The sequence below is a fragment of the Bombus pascuorum genome, chromosome 14 (assembly GCF_905332965.1).
Source record: "Bombus pascuorum chromosome 14, iyBomPasc1.1, whole genome shotgun sequence".
NCBI lineage: Eukaryota > Metazoa > Arthropoda > Insecta > Hymenoptera > Apidae > Bombus > Bombus pascuorum.
The window spans coordinates 3,107,058-3,127,368 of NC_083501.1; the positions used below are offsets into that span (position 1 = coordinate 3,107,058).

Genomic DNA, 20,311 nt, shown 5'->3' on the forward strand with positions numbered 1-20,311 from the left:
TATATTTTTCCATGTACGCGTGATTAAAAGCGGACTCGTTGAAAGGACCAAGTAAAAAGTTTCGGTGAAAGTGCAGCCAGAGGAACGTGTGACTTGCATTTCTTAGCAATTATCGTGAAAGGAGCAAGGAATCAGAATGACTTGTCGCAGATTATACAAAGTGTTAAAAAGAGACCATTCATTATTTATGTAGTACATAGGATACATCGTACTGAGTAAAAAGACCTTAGTACATATAGGTCGAAAGCTCAACCATTTCTGAGATATAAATATTTTTATATATTAGTATCATCAGTTCTCGATATTTACAGAAGCTGTTCCATACGTCCTCCTTCCATTCTCATACACGCTTGGCATCTTCATCTTACAAAGTCGCGATTTCTCTTGAAAATTCCACATCTCTGACGAATTATTCAACAAGCATGCTAGATTCGGTTACGTAATTCTTCGGTCACTTATCAGCGAAGAATGCACTTTGCTTTTCAAATAGTTACGTCCATAATAAAAGGTTCAATGGAGGATATTGAGAACGTGGTTCATAAACACTGAGGTAAACGTCGCATGCGGCACGTAGAAGCCAGTAAGTCGATCATATAATGCTAACATAAAAAAATGTATATATCTCGAAAACGGTCGAGCTTTTGACCTGTGTTTACTAACAATCTTTTTGGCTCAGTATGGTCTATCTTATGTAGTATTGTGCAAATGTTGAATGTTTTTTTTTTAGACACCTTGTATATTTAACAGCGTAAAGATATCGAATAACCGTGTGATAACCTTTGTTTTGAGACCACGATAGACGTAGGAATTCGGTAAACAATTAATTGGAACGATTTGGTGTTATCAGTTATTGACTGAGTTAATGCTGCGGGAGTAATTGGAACAGGGACATAGTGCGAAGATCAAGAGAATTTTTGCAACTACTTCTGAATGTGTTAAAATACAGTTAATAAACAGACTATCGGATTTTGCGGTATTGAAAAGAGTTGTTCATCAACTTGAATTGTAAAATTTTGTAAAAATCGCAATCTGCTGTGACATTACGTTACAAAGGATAATTGGCTCTTATCTTTTTGAAGATTTTTATTCGTTACTTCGTTACACATTTGTCTATTTTCTCAAGTTCTCGTTGTTAGGTTTAGATAGCGCTAAAAATTGAGCGGTGATGTTGAAAATTTGTTCAAATTTCTGTTTCCTTAGTGAGATTAGTAATTCTATATATCAAGAGAAGTACAACAGTTTATGGTTCGATAAGTAAATTCATATTTCGCAAACTTAATAATGAACGCTGACAAGGCACATGTTCGTCATTGTATGCTTCGTTATCTTCACCGTAGAGAAATAGCCGTCGAAACAACCGGAATCGTTTGTGGTACACAGACAATATGGTTACCAGGGCAAAATCATTTGTCATTTTTCTATAATAATTGTGAATTCTTAAATTACTTCGCCAGTTAATGTTTTTTCATAGAAATTCAAAATGTAAAGTACATTATTTATGGAATGACATGATACAATGAGTGTGAATATCTTATCTTCTATTTATAATGATGATTTACGATTACGTCAAATGCTAATTTATAGCGGTCTTGAAAGAAAGATTCGCACTTTTTAAAGATAAATTAGTGATGTCACCGACAATTGTATAATGAAACGCAGGATTTACGTAGGATGCCTGACTTAATGTCGTCGTGAGTCACGATCGATTTTGTGGTGGAACAATTATCATCGGAACTCGTCCTCTTCCGGTATTCTGTTCTATATCCGGTGTACACTACGCTTTTGAAATATTGCACGATTTATTTCCTTTAACAAAGGAAATCGACTTGTAAATGTAAGATGTATAATAAAAGTGTTTAAGTGGTTGTTAAAAATTATGATGGAGGTTAGGTTGATAAATTGTGGATGGCTTACGGTTCTTCCGTGTGTACGTAGTGCCCTATAAACAATCGATATTAATGGCCAACGAGGTTCATAAATATTCGGTTTTTAAGTTAACCATGATTTTATGCCGGTGACCTCGTATGCATTTCCCAAGTTTCTCTTTTTAGCACCCGTCAGAGAAAGCAGTACAGGACGCTTCAAAATTTTGGCCACACGTGTTCAAATGAAAAGTTATATACAAGGTGATACAGAAATGTAGATATATAGAATTAATTGAAGTGCTTAGATTTTTATAAATGGTTTGAAATGATAGTTTCTTGAGAAGCCACCAGTTATATAGGACATTCCAAGTATCATACGTGAAGTCATGTATATACATAACACGTTCATAGTTAGGCTGGTTTGGTTGCTGTTGGAATTAACTTTAGGTTAGATTTGGTTAGAGTTATACAGTCTTTCGAATGTCATGTGTGAAGTGATTTACAAACTGTTTTAGTGTTGTACACATCTTATTTAGCTATAGGAACTTCTAGGAAAGCTTAAAACTGAATGTATGGTCATAGTGTGAGCAATCATTCCTATGTTTTCTTGAACAAATTTTTATTTTCTAATACAAACATTAAATAACCGTTTTTTATTCTTTGGATACTTTCACGTTTGAATTTATATAAAAGTTTTAAATATCAAAACTACAGATTCTTATTTATACTCCTATTAGATAACCTCTACATTTTGGTTTTCTATATAGGAGTTAAGTCAATTTTAATTTCTATAGAGCCCTTCATGTAGTATACTGTAAATTTAAATGGAATAGTCAAAATTAAAGAGACATTGATAATAAATGATCGGGATATACAGACTATCTTGGAAATTAATTAGAGAGTACGTATCTATATCAACGATTGTACAGGGTGTTTCAATTAAACAATACTAGGAACCAATAATACATAATATATGAGATCAAAAATATTTATATAAACTGTCATTGTCCTAGAACGACCTGTACAGACTGTACACACCTATTTCGCCCTCGCTATGGCAGTTTCCCTGTATTTACGATTCTGTCGGAATAGTTGCCTCGTAGAAACGGCCAGTGGGCCATCAACATCGCGAAACGGTCGTAAAACCGAAAGGACGCGGCCCCAACCTCCTTCTAACAGATATCCACCTCTTTGCTGATCTTCGCGGTTGGTTCTCGTTGGCCAGCTGTTCAAAGCGATGTTCGATACTGTTTCATATCCCGTTGCAAATGGAATTACGTTTCTTGCACATAACCTCTAAAACACTCCGGCAATTTGAATTTTTTGAACTGTTCTGTAACTTGATAAATTTCAGCTTATTGCAAGATACATAACGCTAAACGATCTTAAACTATTCTGAAGAGCGTTGTAAAATTTTTTTTCAGTTATTATATTTCCTTTTTATTACAATTTTATTTTATGTGCGTGTGATTTATTGAAGGAATAGAACATAGATTAGAAAAAGATTTAATTCTGTATAGTTTGTGATTTAATGATAATCTGCAAACTTGCGGTTAACGCGAACAGAGTATTGAATTCTTCAGGAAGAAAGAACTTCATCGTCTTAGGTTTGCTATGATAGCATCGTCTGCAGTTGGTTGCATTGCCATTGGCCAGGAACGAAATATTGCGGAATTGCTGGTCAGAGACTGGAACAGCGTTCCTCGGTCGGTTCATCATTACGAAAGCTGATTTATTTGTTTCGTAGTGATGTATTCTCTGGGTATTGTTGAAGGCTTCTCGATCAACCTTGTGCTCTATAACCGTACAAGGTACTTCTGGTTAAAACATCGTATAACATTCGTGGTTTGCACCTGTGATTTGTTATTTTTTTATGTTAATTGGAATGTGCAAAAAGCGAAGGACAAAAAGATCACTGTAGATAATTGTTGAGTTAATTGTATAAGTGACGTAAAAGGAAGAAATTGTGGAAATTAACTCAGTAATTACTTGTGTACTTAATTATTCTTATCTTTATTACTCAGTCAGTTAAGTTACCAAAGATTGGTAATTAAATTTGCCATACTAATTACTTAAGAAAGATCAAGCGATAAATTAAATTTTAAAAAAATGAAGCCATTTATAAGTCACCTCCCATTTGCATAAAAATAAGCAGACGATATATATCTATATAATATTTTTATGGCAAAAATTGCATCTTTACCGCAAAGAAAGGGGAGAAAGAAGTGAGTTAATTATGTTCCTCGGGAGATAAGTTTCACGTTTAGTGGGTTGACGACTCGGAGGAATTGCGAATTTTTCGTATTCACGCGCTGTCTCGTGTAATAAAATCCATTTACTGACGCTTCGATGCTGTGATATAAAAGTGACATGGGTCTTACTACATATTCAAATATTATAGCGGTATGTGTCGTTAAAATTGATAAGGCAGAAACGCTCGTTTCTTGGAACGTATTTTATCAAACATAATACGAATATCTTTATTTACATGGGATCTCATATCTTCACGATGATTAGTACGAACGATAACGATTTCTAGCTGAATCTCTGTAAATATTTTTTAACGAATTACCTCGATCATCTTCCCTTCTTACTTCTTCAATTCGCCAAATTATAATTCTAACTTCTTCAAGATAATTGCTACTACGTAGAAGAAATATAAAAATACTAAATAATATTTTGTCTAAAATCCTTTCCCACAGAAATAGATGAATTATTCGCAAAATTACATGCGTAAGAACTCTCTCTACTATCTCTCTATAATCATGAATCCTATCTTCGCATTCCAAGAGAAATCGAATAAACTTGCTGAATTAGCGTCATTCAAGTGGAAATAATCATGATCGGACAGTGTAGAGATCAAAGGGGCAAACATGTTTCAAATTCGCTAGTAATTTTCATCCACTAGACTTTTCCCTATCCTCTCTCTTTCCCCCCTTGTTTAAGTCGGGCCATGTAGCGGTTTTTCTACGGCATCGTTTACAACTGGCGATGCGCATTCTTGGCAGGACTGCGGAATGTGGATCGAAGGCACGCGAACGTCAGCTCGCGAAAGGACATTCCTGATCGTGACCGTGCAGCGCACGCGGTGCAACACGAATGATTCTCGATGTTTCGTCATCGTTTAAGGAATCGTACAAGCACCACGGATGAGTCGCTTATCCGCTTTTACCGTTAAACCTGTACCACTGGACGTTCCGCGTAATTCGAGCTCCGGTTGTCGCCATTAGGCTTCCTGGACCATTTTTTCTATCTTCTTCTTTATATCTTTTTCTACTTGTACTCTAGATATCCTAACATCATTTTACATTCTTCTTAGGTGTTCTTCGTGACTTTAGAGTGCTTTTGAGAATAGTAAGTTCTGATACGTGTATCCTCCTTTAATATTTTAGATTACCTTTAAATCTTTTTCGCAACTTTTTAATGCCGAGAACTTTTTAAGTGAAAATTTGGAATTCGACTAGTTATAGTGTTTTTAGAATGGGTAGTAATTATTTACATACATCTTTTGTCATACTGTAGATTTAGAATCATAGATCAATATCGTTGAGCTACGTCTTCGCTAAAACAATATTGTGAATCTTTCTGTTGCTGTTCTATGTTTCTGGAAAAAATCACAATTACTTCAATGTGGGCAAAATGTTTCTGTAAGTTGCTGCACGTTGGAAATGCTTTGGAATACGCAACAACAAAAGAAGAGAACGGAAGGTTGCTTATTGTTTGCTTCGGTGGAGTCGAGCCTCAAATTTTCATGGCTCTGTATCATATCTTCGATAACAAGTTAAGTTGCTCTGAGATTTCGTTGCATTTTATCGTGACACGAATAATTAATCTATCCAAAACCATGCTACGAAGAGTGCCATTAGCAAGCCATCGTAATCAGGTCCATGATCTTACATTGTGATCTAGTAGTCACAATAGATTTGTGATCATCTTGATTAAAGTCAGATTATAATGCAACGCTTTCAAAGCATGTTGGGATCACTTCCGTCAAAGTCAACACGCGAACAAGCATACACAATGAGATTCCAATTTGTTTCTTCACAAGCAGTCAGTGATTCTTGCTGGCCCAATCTACCTACTACCCTTTTCATCGGACATGAGCTTCTTACAAAAGCGGTAATCGATTTTCATCTTGACTTGCGCGACTTATATGTAGACCACCCAGCTGTAAATTATTGAATAACGATCGTATCGCCGGTTACGGTGCACGTTTTTGCACGCTATATTGTAGCGGTCACATTTTAGCCAGTAAACGTCGGACGAAACGAGCGAGTTCACAGGCGAGTTGTAGCACGGTGTCAGTCGATGCAGGGAACGTAGGAGTTGCATTCCACGTTAAATGCATTAAGAATGCCTAGTACCATTCCATTGGCTTCGCACAGTCTGCGAACCCTGTTGTTTACTGTAATATGTTCATCACACTGGTATTAATTTCGTTTCTCTGCTTTGTATCGTGTCAAGAAATTGAGACGAAAATAACGTTGTTCGTTAATTTCTACATGGAAACTTCTTTCTTAGTAACTGATGTTAATGTACTAGAGTTAACGAAATTAAAAAATATGAGATCAATGGAATATACATATGTATATTACACTGTATATTTTCAGGAAAATGAAGTGTAAATAACGCGGTTTATTAATTCCAAAGATCTAAGAAAGTCCCTGCTAATAGACCTATAACTAATTTAAATGTACTGCAGTTAAGAAGATTTAAAGAAATATTAAAGGTGGTGTATTTACTATAATTTACTCTTTTTACCATTTCCTCCATAATCTTTGTACGTAATTATAGCTTCAACCTGTGATTCAACATCCTCTCTCACACATTCCATAACTAGTCTCACTTGCCCCTGCAAGCATAGTTACCTATATATGAATTTAATCGCACATTATCATAACGTGATCCGTATATGAATAAACTTGTCTTTTTATAAAACAACCGAGGATGCTGCGTTCCTCAGACGTTCAGCTTAAAGCCCGTCTGATAACGGTGTGGGCAATTAAGCGAAATGAATGAACGGATAATCGGATGAGTATTACGAGACGCATGATGCATTTAAGGACGTCGACTTTACGTATATCCGTGCAGGATGGCCGAGGCAACCTGTCTAACAAGAAAATGATGCGTAAAGTTGCTGCAAAGCAATGCTGATGGAATTAATCGATCAATGCTTGTTACCTGGTCAACGGAACTAGTTCACCGTATAAGATTCGATAGTTTATGGGAGACGTTAAATGCACACGATATCGATCTTGAGCATGGATTTATTGACTTGGGATAAACGCACTCCGTGGAGGCATTTATGTCCTTTTAAATGACGTTGTGTCAGCTGTATACACCGATGGAAAAACTTCAGTGCGAATAGAATCGGGTTTAACAAGAATTGTAATAAATGTTCTCCTATTTGCAAGTTGAATATTTGTAATTATGATATACTATGATGAAAATGGAAGCGTGAGTTCGTGCTCGCCCTGCATATGCAGATGCGCTAGTTAGAAAAAACAATAACTAGAAGATTGTTCTAGATACAATTGATAGACTCAATCGATAGTTTTAAGACGTTCTTTTGTTTCTTTTTCCCTTAGTCCATGTAAGTGTGTGCAGTAAAGGTTTTTCGGCTCAGAACGGTGTGATAGATTTATCCGTATAATATAGTAATGACTATTGTGATCCTACCTCTGATTATAGAAATAACAACGATAATATGTATTATGTGTATATAATCTTTTTTAATAATATGGCTGACAATCTCGTGAATCTTTATTGGCTCGGTAAATGTTCCGCAGTCCGTGAAACAACACCGGTTGTCACACAACGAAGTCGTGAAGCTTCTGACATTGCCGCGCACCAAGAATGAAGAAGAGAAAGACATTGCTCGAAGGGAGGATCATATCGTCTCGCTATATTGTGGCAGCGATTCTAAACATGATCGCAGCGAAGAACATCGCTGTTTTGTTGCGAATATCCGTGTACTGTCTCTGGTTCATATTCTTAATGTTCTATTCTTGCTCCCTTTTGTCGTAGGTTAATGTTCCATACATCTAAATCTTCCTCGAGAACACCGCATCGAAATTCTTCAAGTGGTCCTCGAAGTTAGCCCTGAACATACAGGCGTTTACAGGGAACTCTATTTTGTGCTGTGTATAGATTAATAAATGCATCTGTTCGGATTAAATTAAATAATTATATAGACTATTGAAAAGGATTTTGCTAAATTGGTAATGTGTATGTTCTTCGTCATTTGGTTACAAGATGGTACCAAAAATTCTTAGCTTCAGTGTGATGCAAATTGCTTGTGTTATCTCAGAATATGTAGCTACTTGGTGAGGCAGGTGTGTGGTACATTTCCTAATGACTAGTGACTATTTTCTTCTTATACAGAAACCTGACCTAAAACATAGATATTGTACAATATACAATATGTCTAAATTAGACATTACAATTTCATCTTGTTACAAAACATACTTTTCTTACGATTCCTTAAATATATTTCACGTTTATGCTGCATAAGACAAACGCAACACGATCGAGTCCTTTGTTAAAAAATTGTTTCCATCGAACGCGTCCTTTCGATCTTTCTCGATTCGATCGAACTCGGCAAAGAATAAAAGAATCAGGCAAAAAGGAACAAGGCGAAGAAGAAGAACGCGAAGGAGAAGAAGAATGAAAACAGAAAGAAGGCAAGAAAAAAAAAAAACAAGAACATTAGCCGTTTCGCTGGTCGACAGAGTGGTGCTCGAGCCTCAAGCTGACGTGCCATGGCCTACAACAAAAAGCAATCGGCCGATAGGACGAGTACCGGTTATTTAACGCCGTCGTCTTTATGCCTGCTTATTGGCCGGCTGTCTCGTTGCACGAGTTTTAACTGTGCAACCCCACCTTTTCGCTGGATGTAACAGTACCGTATAAGACCGTATTCTCAGTCTTACTATGCAGTCCGAGGCTCATTCATTATTCATACACCATACGCTGATACTCTGGACGCTTATAACGTGATCGTATGCAATTTGGCTGGTTGGAAATTCGACAGTCAATGTGTGTACCTGGGTTAACGGACGTGTCGATGAAATTGTAGCGAAATACAGACACGAAGATAATAGTCGTCCAAAGATCATGCTGTGCGTTTGGATGTTGGCTCCTTCAATTTGTTGTCGTGTTCGCCCAGTTATTAGGCACGAATTGCGGCTCTAGTGATGGGACTTGGAAACACTTCGAATCGCTTCGAATTTGTATTGTGCATGAGGCGACAAATTCGAATCGTTTGGAACATGATTCGAAGTTTGAAGTTCTTTTGTAGATCTTGATAAGTTTGAGTCTTTAAAGTCTCAAAAGTCTTGATCGTTTTGAAACTGTTAGTTTCAGTTTTGCAATCTACAGCGAGTGTTTATAAAACGCTTGGAAAGATCAAATTATCATACATACATTTATTTCACAAGATGACTGAGACTTCTGATACGATCAAGGCTTCTAAAATGATCACGATTTTCAACACTTCCTAGACAATCGAGGCTTTGATGGTGATCAAGACTCCTAAGACTGCCAAGACTTTAAAGATTCAAGACCTTCTACACGATCAAGGGTTTCAAGCTTAGAATCATGTTTGAAGTGATTCGAATATACAGATGCGATACGATTTGAAGTGTTTCAGATCCCATCACTAGCTACGGCACGCTCGAGGAGTGGTTGAAACGCGTTAAGTGAAATGATCTGTATCGCGAGCAAGGGTAACCGTATCCTAACGTCGTGACGTGAAACGGTGGCTGGAATTGGTCATGTTTAACGTAGAAAAATGTAGAAAGCCTGAAAGCAGATCATTATTCGAAAATGAATTTTAATAACTTCTAAGTTAGTTACTTTTAAAGGACTTAAGGAGTCGCAGTTATCTTGATTTCTTAAGAACTCAAACCTTTAGATTTAGCCTTCCTTTTCTTCAGTTTGCCACAAATCTGTGATAAATAAGTATCATGCAAGTTTTCATCGTAGATCTAAAAGAAAATAAACAAAATTACAAAATTGTTATGTTGCTATGTTGTGCGCTTCTCGTGACGGGATCGTAAGCATGACTGATAATGCTACATCATCTACGATAGTCACTCTTCTATCAAACTGATCTATCCTGTAGAACATTCGCACTAGTTTGTAACGACGACGTTCTCATAATATATTAGATGGCAAAATTGATAAAAGGTACAACGAAGTGGTTAACGTGTACTCTGGTAGGTATTATGCAAATATTCTTGAATCTGTTATTATCGAGTGATCGCGTCGATCGTTACATATACGAAGCGAGCGTCACGACTACAAATTACGCGACAGGAAGCAGCGTATTTGCTCTGCCGTGTAATGCGCATCGTTCAAACATTTGTTTACTCATCGTAAGCTAATCGTTTCACCGGTGAACGCGCGATGATTGATTCTAACGTGTGGTTAACATCGATCTACGAGGCGCTTCGAGGTGGAAGCTTGTCTGCCACATTGTTAATTAAATGGAACGTAATGGTTCGATGCTCGCGCTTAGAGAAATAGATAACTTCCGTATGTAAATGAGAGTGGTCATGAAGGTAAATCGTCTTCTGGTACCATTTAACTCTTTTACTTAATCTCTCCTTTAAAGACCTTCGCATTAGCAAAGACAGCCGTGATATTTTATCCTTTATATCGAAATTCTCATTTTGTAACTTCCTTTCAAATGAAATGGAACGGGAAATATGGAAATAATCATAGTAAATATTAATAAGTAAAATACTAAAGAGTATTGTTGCAGTAGTATACTATAAACAGTATAATGTATAAGTACTAAAATGTATTGCCAGTTTGTTGAGACAATCTGCAATGATGTCATCAGTATGTCATTAACAGCGACACTCATTTCTATATTTATATAAACGGTAATTCACTACGACGAATCATCAAAACCGTAAATTTAATCACACAAAATCTGTACCTTTGTCTTGGTTCCTCTCACTTACGGTATTTTTCACACCATTTTCCTAGCTATTTTCCCAACCATATACAGGATGGTCATCCTGTATATGGTATTGTATTCATGGTACAAGTGGAGTCATCGATTTTCTCAGAAACAAAACCAGCGTAATTATGTTATTCTTGATTTTCCTCTTATTTTAAGTCATAGAATCTCTCTACCCATGAATTACGGATCACCTTCTAAATATTTGCGAAAACAGTAGAATATGATTATTTTTGTCCGAAACTCTCAAGGTACGAAGGTGCGATTTTGTCGCATTTTATTGAAAAAAGTTTTTAAAAGATTATAACATGTTGTACTCGGTCTCTACAATCCGGAATTCAACAGCGTAGTAGCGAATATTCCAATATTTAATAAAATATTTAATAACTGCTTATGCAGTTATGGAACGTAGGTAAATTACCGACCGATCTATAAGCGAACGACCCAATTCACCGGCAAGTACGATTTGGTGCACATTTGTGCAATTTGATTTTATCGCTAACTGTTATATCGCAGTGGAACCAGGTTGTATCTTCACATGCACTCTATTTTTATACCGACCTGTGTTTACCTACCATCGATGCCTTTTCCCCCGTCCACGTAAATTCTTAATGTCCCACATGTTTTGGATTCCATAAGTCGACCAGAAAGAAACGATTTTCATTTCCCAACGGCCTTGATAGACCGGGTACAAGTGATCGGACGGCATTCCAGCAATCGCGAGAACGTCGCGCTTCGGGCGCACACCGCGATTAAGTATAATAACGTAGTCGAGCTGTTTGTTGGCCCACGAGCGTTTCTTCGGGATCGTCGTTCATAACGTTCCGTCGAACGTGTCGGAGGAATCAATGAAGTCATAAGTCGATGTTGAAACACCGCTACAACTTCATTCTACAGGATCAACCTGGTTGCACAATATATTTGTTATGCACTTGTATGATTACAATTCAAATAAACGAACGTTGTATACCGTGCACTATCTACGTGATTATTAAACCTATAAAATAAATTAGAAATTATACTATAAAATAAATTATACCATTTTATAATGGCTACCTACCTATTTTATAGTAACTATTAGTGAACCGCGGATGTATCACGCAAATCTATATTCTTATGAATGCAACTGACATCCTATATATGTTTATAATTGGACTGCGGATGCTTGTGCAAATTTATATTTTTATGAACACAAGTAGTGTTTTGAATATTTCATATATTTTTTTATATTATATGCATTCTTTGCATAAACATCCAGAGTCTAATTATAACGAGTACAATTCTTTGGATATTTCATATGCTATTGCTTATTAGGCGCATTCTATAGATCTTTGTATCTTCCTACAAATGTATAGCCTCCTTTAAGTAAATAATAGGTGTCAAATATAATTATATCTACAACCTGATACAACGAGATCGATTTTCGATGTTAGATAGCTAGATAAGTTTGTCTAGGTTAGGTTATTAGTATCCATGACACTTTTGTCGATATTATCGTTGTGCTATGCACTCCAATAAGCCTGCGGATACTCCAATCTGCAAAAATAACGACACGTAGATTAAACATACTTCTATGTTTATCTTAGCAGGAAAGTGGCGCATATGTCACTCGATTTCCTCGTTAGCTTTCAGGAGAAATATTCTTCAACTGTCAAAGCTAAAAGTGACAGTGATTATTCAATTTAACGTCTATTCATGTCTACTTTCGAACGTTTATGACAACCAGAAGTGGATGACCCAGTACCTTGTATATCTGGCTCCTTTATTTTCAATAAGTGCATTATCACAATGTGCTGTACCCAAGGCCGTCTAGCAGTTGTTACTTTTCACATGACGCAATGCGAATGCATGCCCGTTTTATCATAGCAAGATGCTCGTGCACAGGCGTCTATTAAGACCCACTGTTTACGCAATACGCACGATGCCAATAGCCAGCGTGCATTCCGCTCTTTTACTTACTCGTGCATGCGCGCGCAAGAGTACACATAGATTTATGCACACGTGTACATTGGAATGCGAATTATTATTGTGCTAGCAATCCACCGATCCCTCCTCATAAATTCTCTATCAGTATATTATACGTTTGCATTCACCTGAACAGAGAATTGGAAGCTTTAATAAAGTTTAGGAAGGGGGAAGCTCAAATAAAATTATAGGAAGGATCGTGGGAATGATTATTAGATTATGCATATTTAGCTCTTGTATTAGGTTTAATTTTGATGGATTACTTAATGGAAGCTGATGAAGCTTTTCCTGGAAAAGCCTCTGGGCATTTTAATCTCGTGATCTTTGGAGATTTTAGTACAAAATATTTGGAATCTTTATCATTGTATGAGCTTTTTGTCAAATGACGAAATGAAATCAAAATGAAGATTTGTCTCGTTTAGTAAATATTGTAACGCGATTGTGTTTCGGATATTTTAGATATTTCTACATATTATACATCCTGTACCGTTCTTGTGTCTTTAAATTTATCATAAAACCCACAGTCTACCGATTAATTATTATGATTATTACGATAGACATATTCGAAGCTTGGTTGTTTATAATATTAATTAACTTTTGTGGTTTATAGGTTCGTCTGGAGAGTATAGGAGCAGAAGATATTGTGGATGGAAATCCAAGGTTGATACTGGGTTTAATCTGGACTATTATCTTGAGATTCCAAATTCAAGAAATTGAAATTGACGTAGACGAAGAAAATGACAGTAGTGAAAAGAAATCGGCCAAAGATGCTCTATTACTCTGGTGTCAGAGGAAGACTAATGGATATCCTGGTGTTAATATTCAAGATTTCACTGGTAAATGCAGCAGCTTCAATTATTTTGAATTCTGTATTAATTAGGAAATTAACTTACAATTTGTACATATGTATACATAAATGTATGATTGATTATAGGATCATGGAGAAGCGGTCTTGGTTTCAATGCCCTTATCCATGCTCACAGACCAGACCTAGTTAATTGGTCAGAATTACAGCAAAATAAAAATATCGACAATCTTAATTATGCTTTCGATGTGGCCAACTCGGAACTTGGAATTCCGCGATTGTTGGACGCGGAGGATGTTGACACTGCTCGGCCTGATGAAAAATCCATCATCACGTACGTTGCTTCTTACTATCACACCTTCGCCAGGATGAAAAATGAGATCAAGAGCGGCAAAAGAATCGCGAATGTAAGTGAATTTTTATATTATACATCTGTTCTTTGAAGTTCATTGATTTAATTATTAAATAATCTTAAAAATCAATATTATTCTTCGTAGATTGTGGGACAAATGATGGACGCTGACAAGATGAAGATTCATTATGAAAAGCTTACAACAGACTTGTTGGAATGGATCAAGATGAAGATAGAAGTATTAGAAAACAGAAACTTCCCTAATTCCTTGGAAGGCATTCAGAAAGAATTGTTAGCTTTCAAGCAATACAGAACAGTAGAGAAACCACCAAAGTACAAGGAACGATCTGAAATAGAAGTTCTGTATTTTCACATTAACACCCAATTGAAGTCCTTGAACCAGCCTGCTTTTACGCCTCAAGAAGGTCAATTAATACACGATATTGAAAGAAATTGGGTGGAACTAGAACGAGCTGAGCATCGCCGAGAAGTCGCCCTCAGGACTGAACTACTTAGACAAGAAAGACTAGAGCAATTAAATTACAAATTTGAAAGGAAAAGCGTTCTAAGGGAAGGTTACTTGAAAGAAATGATTCAAGTTTTAACCGATCCACGATATGGTAGCAATTTGGCCCAAGTAGACGCCACAGTGAAGAAACACGAAGCTATTAGTGCAGATATTTTAGCTCGCGAAGAACGCTTTCACGACTTGACTAATATGTCAGAGGAACTAGTAAGAGAAAATTACCATGGGTTAGAAAGAGTGCAAGTCAGGGAACAGGAAGTCCTCCAGAGATGGAAGGAGCTTCTAGCACTCCTAGATCATCACAAATCTAATCTAGTTGCCCTGAGTTCTCTCATGAGTCTCATGCGAGAGATTGATACAACTTTGGCCTCCATACAAGAGCTGCAACTGAACTTTCAAAGTATAGATGTTGGTCCACATCTTTTAGGAGTCGAAGATTTGTTACAGAAGCATAGCTTGCAAGAATTGCAAGTAACTGCTCTTGGAGAGACTCAGAGAAGACTTGGTAGGCAAGCAACTCAGCATTTGGCACAACCTCAGAGCAAGGAGGTGCCTTTGTTACAACAAAAGTTAGAGATGTTGAACCGAGCTTATGATGATCTAGTAGAATACAGTAAAGAGCGCAAGGCTCGTTTGGAAGACGCCAGGAATTTCTTCCACTTTCTCCAAGATCATGAGGATGAGGAATCCTGGTTGATTGAAAAGCAACGTATTTGCAAAGCTGGAATATCAGCCAAGGATTTGCGTGCTGTAATTTCGTTGCAACAGAAGCATAAAGCTCTTCAGGATGAAATGAAAGTACGAAGACCTAAGTCTGAACAATTATGTGATGCTGGAAGAAAATTGATAGCTGACAGTCATCCTTCAGCTTTGGAAATTCAAAATCGCATTGATTCGTTGCAAGAGCATTGGAAGGTCTTAGAAGAGTTAGCTGCCCTGAGAAAGAAACAGTTAGATGATGCAGCGGAAGCTTTTCAATTCTACGCGGATGCAAATGAGGCGGATTCCTGGATGAATGAGAAGATGGCCCTTGTGGCCTCTGAAGACTATGGCGTTGATGAACCTAGCGCTCAAGCGCTTTTACAAAGACACAAGGACTTGGAAGGAGAACTGAATGCATACAAAGGTGATGTACAATCACTGAACATGCAGGCTGAGAAGCTTGTCAAGTCTGGAATTTCTACTCTTGAATTATCCGCTGACCCAGAACCCGTTGCAGAGCTGGAACAAGAAGAATGGAGTAAGTTTCGATTTTTAGTAAAAATTCCTTTAATACTTCTTCCGTGAAATAGATTTCAAAAATGTTTCTTTCTTTCTTTAGGTAAAGAAATTAGATTAGTTCCTCAAGATGAATGGGTGGATGAAGTTGTAGAAAGACTAGAACCTAGAACGGTGTTTGAAGATAGATTGGTACCCCAAGTAAAGAGTTTGTATCCATTCAGTGGCCAAGGTATGCAAATGCTAAAGGGTGAAGTAATGTTTTTATTAAATAAGACAAATCCTGACTGGTGGAGCGTACGAAAAGCAGATGGCACTGATGGATTCGTGCCAGCGAATTATGTACGTGAACTGGAACCTAAAGTGATACAAGTTCAGGTTAGAAGACCGGAGAAGGTCAGGGTTACACAGAGAGTGAAGAAAACGAAAATGGTTAAGCAGTTAGTTCCAGTTAGAAGAGTGAAGTCCATAAAGTCAACGGTGAAACCAATTAAAAGGAAGACTGCATCTGATGGAGATAGTGTGGAGAAACGACTGAAGAAGATCAATGATACCTATAGCGAACTTCAAGAATTGGCATTGAAACGACATGCTTTGTTAGAGGATGCTATAAGACTTTATGGCTTCTATCGCGAATGTGATGACTTTGAGAAGTGGATCAAGGATAAAGAAAAGATGTTGAGAGCCGATGACACACGAGATAATGTTGAAACTGCCAGAAGAAAGTATGAAAAGTTCCTAACAGATCTTTCAGCATCAGGCAAACGAGTAGAAGCTATAGATGCTGCAGTCGATGAGTTCGTTAGACAAGGACATAGTCAGTTGGATAAAGTCAAGGCTAGGCAGAGGCATATCCATCAACTTTGGGACCATCTGAACAGGTTAAAGGCACAGAAAGAAAAGAGCCTAGAAGGAGCTTCCAGTGTGGAATTATTTAACAGAACTTGTGACGAAGCTCATGATTGGATGTTAGAAAAAATTACTCAGTTGGACACTGCAGAACTTGGACCAGACCTGAAGACAGTCCAGGCTCTACAAAGAAGACATCAACACTTGGAGAGGGAGTTGGCACCAGTCGAAGAAAAAGTACGAAAAGTAAACTTATTAGCAAATAGCGTGAAGAGCTCCTATCCACACGAATTGAACAATGTGAATGCCAGACAAAATGAAATCAAAGAACTCTGGAATCAAGTTCAAACAAAGGCTAAGGAACGCAGATCAAGATTGGAAGATGCAGTAGGTCAACAGATTTTCATGAACAGCTCAAAGAATTTAATTAATTGGGCTGCTGATATGCAAGAGACAATGAAGGTTGAAGAACCTGTTAGAGATGTTGCTACAGCTGAGCAACTTAGGAAACATCACATGGAACTTGGAGAAGACATACGAACTCGAGAAGACGAGTAAGTATTTAAATATTTCGCATGGATTTCTTTAATTAATTGAAACAATGATATAAATAATTTTTTATCTGTTCAGATTTCGGGAGGTTGAAGAACTTGGGAGCCAATTACTACATCGTAATTCAGCCCTGGTGGATGTCAGTGAACGTTTAGATAAATTGCATGGCTTGTATCAGGCTGTAACATCAGATTGGATGGCAAAAGAAGCCTGGTTGCAACAGTGCTTAGAGCTACAACAGTTCAATCGCGAAGCTGATCAAATCGAAGCTACTACTAGTTCTCATGAAGCGTTCCTAGAATTTACTGACTTAGGGGAATCTCTCGATGACGTTGAAGCCTTATTGAAGCAGCATGAAAAGTTCGAAAACACTCTCCATGCTCAGGATGACAGATTGAAAGCGTTTAGTGATACCGCGGACAAATTAATCGCTCAAAATCATTATGAAAAAGACTATATTAATGACAGAAGAAATCAAGTCTTAGCTCGAAGAAATCAAGTCAAGGACGCTGCTCAGCGTCGTCGCGCAGCCTTAAAAGCCTCAGAGCACTATCAACAGTTTTCTGCAGAAGTAGATGACCTACGAGACTGGTTGGGTGATAAAATGAAGACAGCATCTGATGAAAGTTATAGAGATTTAAATAATCTTGAACGAAAGCTTCAAAAGCACGAAGCGTTTGAAAGAGAATTAAGAGCTAATGAGGGACAATTAAGAGCGGTGAATAAAGCTGGGAAAGCTTTGATATCTGAAGAGAACTATAGATCAGACGATGTAGGAAAAACACTAAAAGAATTAAATGATCAATGGGAACAATTGGTGGCCTTATCTTTGGAAAAAGGTCGCAGATTGAGGCAAGCTGCTTCTCAACATGGTTACAATAGAACAATGGAAGATGCCAGGTTGAAACTGGAAGAAATAGAGAATTCTTTGCAAAGTAAACAAGTGGGAATGGATCTTAGGAGTTGTAAGGAGCTGTTGAAGAAACATCAAACACTTGAGAGCGATATGTGCCAATGGGAACAGAAAGTGGATGACCTAGTTGCGATGGGCGAAGAGATGGCTCATGAAGGTCACTTTGATGCTGCGAATATATTGAAAACCAGTCAAGCCACGCAAAGAAAGTGCGTAAATGCTCTGTATAACATAAAAGTAATGATACAAATTATTAAATACTTAAAATTTTATTTTTATTGTTTGATAGGTTTCATAGCTTGAAAGAACCAGCCAAGAGAAGACGAGACGCGTTAGAAGAAAGCTTACGATTCCACAAGTTTGGCTTTGAACTGGATGCTGAATTACAATGGATAAAAGATCATCTTCCTCAAGCATCCTCTACGACACTGGGACAAAATCTGCATCAAGCTCAGACATTGCATAAGAAACACAAGAAACTAGAAGCAGAAATTGCTGGCCATCAACCAATGATAGACAAAACTGCCGCTTCTGGACAGGCTTTGATCGATCAGGCACATCCAGAGAAAAAGAAGGTAATAATATATATAGTAAAAATATTGTTTGAAAGGTTTCTAGGGAAAATTAGATGCGTATATTTTCCCTGTTATTGTTCTTTGATAGATACTTGATTAATTTGAAATAAAAGTTTATAATTTTTGTACAGTTGGGACTGTTACAAGAATATTGGGTCTGCAGAGGTAAGGTCGGCACAGATGCATGGATATCATTGTTTTGTTTGAAAAGTAACAATATCATTTGATAAATAGCTGTAAAAATCAAAAAATTAATCTAATTAAGATTTTTAAAAAAATTTTCCGGTGAAAAAAGTTAAAAATTTTAGATGTATATCGTAAATAAGAAACAAGGAAGTTTTTATTGCATGCATGTGCTTGTCTTACGTGATTTATTTTAACGCGAAATATATTTTGTTACACAATATATTATTTTTTATTACATTGTGCTTTAAGCTATTTTTATATTTTTAAATATTAACAAAATTTTGTTTTATTTAGTTTTATATGTTGATAAAAAAATTATGTGTAAAATATGTTTCCTGATCTATATTTTTATGTTATTGCTTATATAATCATGTTAAAATCAACTAAAATATTTAATTCCTTTATAGATACGAGAATTATGCGATGTGCTTGATGAAGCATGGAAAGACCTGCAAGAGAAGGCCGGAGAACGAAGCAAAGCTCTAGATTTATCTTTAAAAGCGCAGGAATTCTTCTTCGAAGCAGGGGAAGTTGAAAGTTGGTTAAATGAAAAGAACGATGTTCTCAGTTCAACTGATTATGGCAGAGATCGTGATGCCGCTACAAAATTATTAACAAAACACAAGGTTGACCTCCTCGTCTTTAATTTATAAAAAAAATAGTATTTATAATATATAATTTATTAATATAAGAAAATTCTATTTTTTATATAATGTTATATAATTTTTCAGGCGGTTGAGCTAGAGTTAGATACTTACAATGGCATTGTAACAGAGATGGGACACACTGCAGCTACTATGATCAATGCGAAACATCCTGACAGTAAAGCAATAGCAAATAAGCAACAAGCAATCGCCCAACAAATGCGAGCATTACAGAGATTGGCTACAGTAAGACAACAACGCTTGATGGAGAGCATGTATCGACATGAATATTTCTTAGAAAGCAGAGAATTAGAACAGTGGATCAAGGAACAGGAACAGGCAGCAGCTTCTGAAGACTATGGTCAAGACTATGAACATTTATTAATATTGCAAGCCAAATTCAACGACTTTAAACACAGGATAGAGGCTGGTTCTGAAAGATTTAACCAATGTGAAGAATTAGCCAGAAAGTTAATAGCTAATGAGAGTCCTTATATTCAAGATATCGAGAAACGACAAGAACAATTAGGGTAAGATTTGATCTTGTAATTTCAATGATGTATATAATGTGGACTTAGAATTTTGGTGTAAGTTACATGGAATCTTTTATTTCACCAAATGCATGTATACTCTTTCGAATTTAATAATGCACTATTTCTGGTAATGTATAGTTAATATAGTTTTTAATATGATTGCAAAAGGGTAATATAGAATAAAGGATATGATTATATCGGTGCTGGGTTACTAACTATCTTTGTACATATATTTAATGCAGACAAGACGATGATGACCCTGTAACGCAAGTGCAGAGACAGCATGCTCTTATGATGTAAGTTGGTGGATTTTGTAGCATAAAGTGTAAATATTATAGCATGTTTTGTAGTCTTCAT

General features: G+C 36.7%; 1 protein-coding gene and 2 long non-coding RNA genes across 13 annotated transcripts in view; 1 reads left to right on the top strand and 2 right to left on the bottom strand.

The window, feature by feature from the left end:
- The window catches only part of LOC132914198 (spectrin beta chain, non-erythrocytic 5), a 58,407-nt gene that overhangs the window by 28,962 nt on the left and 9,134 nt on the right, over nucleotides 1–20,311 (top strand). For 4 of the 5 annotated variants that reach the window (XM_060973082.1, XM_060973079.1, XM_060973081.1 and 1 more), the window contains exons 4-12: nucleotides 13,412–13,637; nucleotides 13,736–14,013; nucleotides 14,104–15,724; nucleotides 15,806–17,105; nucleotides 17,182–18,225; nucleotides 18,306–18,591; nucleotides 19,185–19,403; nucleotides 19,509–19,951; nucleotides 20,197–20,250. In XM_060973082.1, coding sequence (XP_060829065.1) covers nucleotides 13,412–13,637; nucleotides 13,736–14,013; nucleotides 14,104–15,724; nucleotides 15,806–17,105; nucleotides 17,182–18,225; nucleotides 18,306–18,591; nucleotides 19,185–19,403; nucleotides 19,509–19,951; nucleotides 20,197–20,250 — 5,471 coding nt within the window. The remainder of the gene's footprint in view (nucleotides 1–13,411; nucleotides 13,638–13,735; nucleotides 14,014–14,103; nucleotides 15,725–15,805; nucleotides 17,106–17,181; nucleotides 18,226–18,305; nucleotides 18,592–19,184; nucleotides 19,404–19,508; nucleotides 19,952–20,196; nucleotides 20,251–20,311) is intronic. The other variant, XM_060973080.1, reaches the window with a different exon arrangement.
- Nucleotides 6,599–7,292, bottom strand: LOC132913858 (uncharacterized). Of its 2 annotated transcripts, none has more exons than XR_009659473.1 (2): nucleotides 7,047–7,292; nucleotides 6,599–6,971 (listed from the first exon to the last, which is right to left on the bottom strand). It is a non-coding gene; the product is annotated as an uncharacterized LOC132913858 (long non-coding RNA). The 2 variants fall into 2 exon arrangements; XR_009659472.1 differs by having other exon boundaries at nucleotides 6,599–6,975.
- Nucleotides 8,109–12,805, bottom strand: LOC132914220 (uncharacterized). 6 transcript variants are annotated; one of them, XR_009659531.1, is made up of 5 exons: nucleotides 12,581–12,805; nucleotides 11,412–12,493; nucleotides 9,775–11,033; nucleotides 8,391–9,668; nucleotides 8,109–8,347 (listed from the first exon to the last, which is right to left on the bottom strand). It is a non-coding gene; the product is annotated as an uncharacterized LOC132914220 (long non-coding RNA). The 6 variants fall into 6 exon arrangements; XR_009659533.1 differs by having other exon boundaries at nucleotides 11,398–12,493; XR_009659532.1 differs by having other exon boundaries at nucleotides 9,775–9,853; nucleotides 10,813–12,493.